The sequence below is a fragment of the Buceros rhinoceros genome, unplaced genomic scaffold (genome assembly GCF_000710305.1).
Source record: "Buceros rhinoceros silvestris isolate BGI_N320 unplaced genomic scaffold, ASM71030v1 scaffold35090, whole genome shotgun sequence".
Classification (NCBI taxonomy): Eukaryota; Metazoa; Chordata; class Aves; order Bucerotiformes; family Bucerotidae; genus Buceros; species Buceros rhinoceros.
Genome location: NW_010392071.1, coordinates 3,415 through 8,249, shown reverse-complemented (window position 1 = coordinate 8,249; position 4,835 = coordinate 3,415). Strand labels below are relative to the sequence as shown.

Sequence of the window (4,835 nt, the reverse complement as noted above, 5' to 3'; positions counted from 1 at the left end):
CATCCATCCATCCATCCATCCATCCATCCCAGCAGACATCCAGAGCATTTGCAGCATCTCCAAGAGACAGGATGGGTCTTGGGTGAGACCTTCTCTGGGGTCCTTTCAGACAGGCTGAGGAATGGAGGTGGCTTTTACTCTCTGTGGTAACAAACTTCCCCAGTCCCAGGGATGCCTCTGGGTGAACTTTCCTCTCTGCTATTCCGTGCGCTGGGCTGTGTTTCCGGGAGGTGGCTGCACACCAGCACAGGTGCCTGAATTTCGCTTGCGAAACCACGACCCTGAGCAGCGAATCAGCTGTCACCCTGCTCCTTTCACTGGGAGTAAGGCCCCACACCAGCGCGCACACCCACACTCACAGGCACAGGCGCAGACTGGCACAGCTCCTCCTTGCAAGGCAGGGGCTGGACCTGTTCACCCACTCCCACCCGCACCTCCCTCCATCACCCCCGCAAGCCCTTGTGGCAAGGACGGCCCAGAAGCACCGGTTTTAGGCAGGTCTAAAAGGACAGATGACTCTTCCCGTGTTGTGCTGCTGTTCCCCTGCCTGTGTTTAGCCAAGACAGGCATCTCTTCGGCCCTGGGTGGGATGAGAGGTAGCTACGCTGGTGGTGGTAAGTAACTCATCCCCCACGGAGGCTGCTAGTTGAAAGTGAGCAGATAAAGCATGTGTAGAACTATGTGATACTGAGTGTCCTGTTGATCACCCAGTTTTCACCCTGGTGTTTTCCCTCTCCTCACTCCCCATCTGTGGGGACACCAGGCTCCCTGCAGCCTGGGATTCTCAAAGAAGTTCTCATGGGAACGATTGTGTTCTCAAAAGGCAAGTAAACATCCCAGGGCACTTATGTTGGAGCAGATGTTTGCTCTGGCCCCAAACCCGCTCCCATTCCCACCACAACAGAACACGCTGCGCGCCAATCAGCTCCACGCGTCCCATCAAACACGAAACACGCACTTCTGCACAAGTGCTCCTCAACGCGGCCTGTCTCCAGCTCTCCTCCAGACAGATCACGCTGAATGCTGGAGACAGAATGATGCTTAGATAGTCAATAAATCAATAAAGTGATAAAAAAAAACCCCAACGTCCCACAGCCAAATTCCTCCTGAAATCCACAGAAACAATGTTCCTGGCTAGAAATGGGACAGCAATAGTCTCGAGACAAGCCTTACTTGACCCACTCTGCAAGACAAGAAGATTTCTTTTTAAAAGTCATCAGAACACGGATCTCTCTTTGTTAACACAACTTTTACTTTGGTTTAGCCCTATTGGTTTCAGACCACGCTGAAATTGCTGTACACACCTGAAGGCAACAGTCAGACCCTGGGAGCATCCTCCTCACTTGCTGACTGCGACTGCCCGGCGAAGGCTTGCAGCAGCCGTGGCTTTCTGCCGAAAATCTGTGCGGCAGAGAACAGGCAAGGGTTTGGATTTTCAGCATTTTAATTCCATTATCCAGGAGCCCTTTCCATGGGCTCAGGGAGAAGAGTGCGATGGCTGTTTTGGCCCTTTGAGAACCTGGCTTTGTTCAATCCATTTTTTTTTCTCAGGGAGCTGCTCCAAACCCAGCAGCACCAGAGCAGCAGCCACCAGAGGTGGCAGTGCAAACTGCCTCAAGGCACCTCTTTGGAGGTGTCCTCGGGGGAGCCACAGTGTCTCAGGCAGATGCTGATGGCACCCAAGGGACACCCCTTGGCACTTCCAGCAGTTGTGCTCTCACTGGTGGGACTCTGAGGGTGGGGTTTCGCTCGTGGATGAAAACACCCGGACTCAGGGCCTCGTTTCAGTTCCTCACACCATGATGCCTGGTGCCATTTCAGAGGCTCTAAGATGCCCCTCCTGGCCTGCAGTTGCTCACCCAGAAACATGAAGGCTTCCTGTAAGACCTGTGCCCTCCTCGCCTCAGGCAGACACGGCAGGGCCCCTCCCAGGGCGCCTGTGTGTGTGGCTGGCTGGAGCCCGGGGGTCACTGTGGCTGGGCTGAGCTCCCGGCAGGCGGTGGGGACCTGGGTCCCTCAGCGACAGCTTATGGAAAAAACACAGAGAGGAGGCTCACTTTGTTTCCTTTTTTTCTTTCCATACTTAATTTATTGAGGAGATATTACAAACTACCAGCCCCAACTTTCCCCGGAGGCTGGGACATCCCCCCTGATCAGCGGTGGAAGATGCCGTGATGTCCAGGGACGCTACTGGCATTGACTCACTGCTCTGTGAATGCGCAGGGACGCAATAATACAACTGGCAAACCTCCCACACCCGTTCCTCTTGCGGGTAAAAGTCTCTACGGCCCTACGCTATGGAAAGGCACCGGATACCAAGCATCTGCTGATCCCCTTCCCCTCGCCGAAGGGCTCTGATGGACCTCTGCCCCTCAGCTAGCCTAGCAGAGGCTGCTTTACTCCATTTGCTCATCCATTTTCTTCCCGAGGAACAGAGTTTTCCAGTCCTACAGTGAAGCATCTACCCACCAGGCGGCCCAGATCCGCTTGTCTAACAGGGGTGTCCCTTTCGTGCCCCTGGAACACCCAGACCTCACTGCTTTCCCCTCTACGTCTGCCTCTTCCGTCCCAGAAATGAGCCTCCACCAGGTCCGAGGGATTCGAGGGGCGGCTTCCCAGCCAGCAGCGTGGCTGCAGTTTATAGGCGGGGGACAGAGGAGGCTGCTTTGGAGGCTGCCATGTCCTGGGCCTGACGATGTCAAAGATCACAGGAGTCCAAACAGCAACGTTACTCCGGGCTTTTAAGGTCTGGCAGCTGAACTCTGTGCTGCACTTGAGTCACTGCAACACAGCGCCTCAGCACAAGCTGGCTGGTGAACAACGCTGAGGAACAGTTCGTCCCATTGCTTTCCTTCTCTCCATGCCTCAGTTTCCCTTCCTAGAGAGGCAGCTGCTCCAGAGCAGGCCATGCAGACAGCCAGCAGCTTGGGTTAAAGCACTGCAGCAGGTAGGTGCCCAAAGTCACGCTGCATGACTTTCAGATGCCTCCAAGAGGACGATGCCATCTGCAACGCGCCCTGCGAGGAGGAAGTGGTGTGCCCTGGGGAAGAGGAATGGGCTGCTGCTCCTGCACGAACCAGAGGGGTAGAGCTACTATTTCCCCAGGGGACATTTTTCCACTTTTACACCAACACGACAAGACCCAGCAAGTGCCGTTGCTCTGCGGTGCCCGGGTGGCCACGTAGCAGTGCTCAGAGAAACCTGGGGAGCGGCTCAGGGGATTATGGGTTCCCTCCACACCTCTGCTTCAGCAGGGACTTCCAAGACACTAAGATCCTTCCGAGTAGGGAACACTCAAACAAAATCATTAGCACTGAGCAACAAAAACTGCTGAGCTGTCCGCGCACCATCTCCTTTACACCAGGGGGAGGAAGGAAAAACATCCCAGCAGGGAAAGTTTCCAGGTCTCTAGTCCCTGAAGTCTGAAGACTATTTCGACTGCTTCTGGTGCTTGGTTTGAATTCCCTCAATCGTGCCTGATAAAGACAACATCCTATCAAGAGCTTCCCAGTAAGCTGTGCCACTCAACCAGCACCGGTGTCGCTCAAGCTGGTGAAGTCGCTGATGCCTCTGGCACTGGTGGTGGCAAGGCCACCGGCTCTTCGGAGAGGGAAATCGCGATGCTAAGAAGAGCCGTTCTCATTGGCACTCCCGCAGTGGGCTCGTGGGGGCACAGAGCAGGGTGCCAGCTGCTGGCCTATGGCTAGCTTTGGGAAAAGAGTCTTCGACTGTGAATAGCTCACGTGTGGGGACCCAGCCTAGGCCAGCTGAGCAGTCTGGTTTGGGGGATCCAAGGCCTAAAAGCCTGCTCTGGCTGGCAGTGGGTTCTCCCAGACCTGCCCCATCCAGTTGACTCGGGTCCATCAGCACAGTAGGATCAAGCTGTGGGTCCTACACGAGGAAGAAGATGACAGTTTGTCCTTGCTTTAAACTTTTGCCTAGGTGGGAGAGGTTCCCTTCAGCTTCCTTGCAAACACACCAGTGTAATAAAAATAAATCCTGCCTGGTCCTTCTGGCTATATGTTGCCCACACAAGACAATTTTGTCACCTACAACTTTGGCAGGCTCTGGAGGTGTAAACATGCCGTTGAGAAGGATGTCAAGCTATTATCCCTCCACCCCAAGAGCCCTGAGGAGGCTTGGCTCTCCAGCCCCATCCCACAGCTGCCTTGCGCTGCGGGTTGTACTCTGAAAACAGTGTCAGAGGTCCAGGTTCCAGCAGCTCTCTGCCCCCCCGACCTCACTGTCCCCTCAGGTTGTCCTCCCCACCCCCAGATGCTGCGCACAGAAGGCCGGTAGAGTTTGTCTCCAGCCCTCCCCTCTCCCAAAGGACGTCCCTCAGGAGCAGGCAGCAGAGCCGCTCAGCTGTCCTCTGCACTCCTCGTGGGCTGCCCAGGCTGGCGGGCTCCACCACCGCCCCCCCATTTCGCACAGGGAGCAGTCCCTTCCCGTGTGTGGATCTTCTGGTGCCTCCTCAGGTACTTCTTCAGCCGGTAACGCTTCCCGCAGAGCCCACACTTGTGGGCGCCCCCTCGGGAGTGGAGCAGCCGGTGTCTGATGAGGTGGTGCCTCTGAGGGAAGCACTGCCCACACTTGGTGCATTTGCAAGGCCCCATGCGGATGTGGATTGTTTGGTGACGGAAGAGGTTGGCCTTCTGGTTGAAGGTCTTCTCACACTCGGGGCACTGGTAGGGCTCCTCCTTGGTGTGGATCCTCTGATGCCGAACCAGATTTGACTGCTGGGTGAAGCTCTTCCCGCACTCGGCGCATTTGAAGGGCTCGCTCATGTGGACCCGCTGGTGGCGGGTCAGCTTGCGGGTCATACGGAAGGTCTC

The 4,835-nt window shown here is 55.9% G+C and overlaps 1 protein-coding gene across 1 annotated transcript in view; it reads right to left on the bottom strand.

Moving 5' to 3' along the window:
* Window positions 1-4,361: 4,361 nt before the first annotated feature.
* The window catches only part of LOC104500197 (zinc finger protein 252-like), a 1,984-nt gene continuing 1,510 nt past the window's right edge, over window positions 4,362-4,835 (bottom strand). Inside the window, exon 2 of the mRNA XM_010143806.1 lies at window positions 4,362-4,811. Within this exon, the coding sequence (XP_010142108.1) occupies window positions 4,362-4,811 (450 nt within the window). The remainder of the gene's footprint in view (window positions 4,812-4,835) is intronic.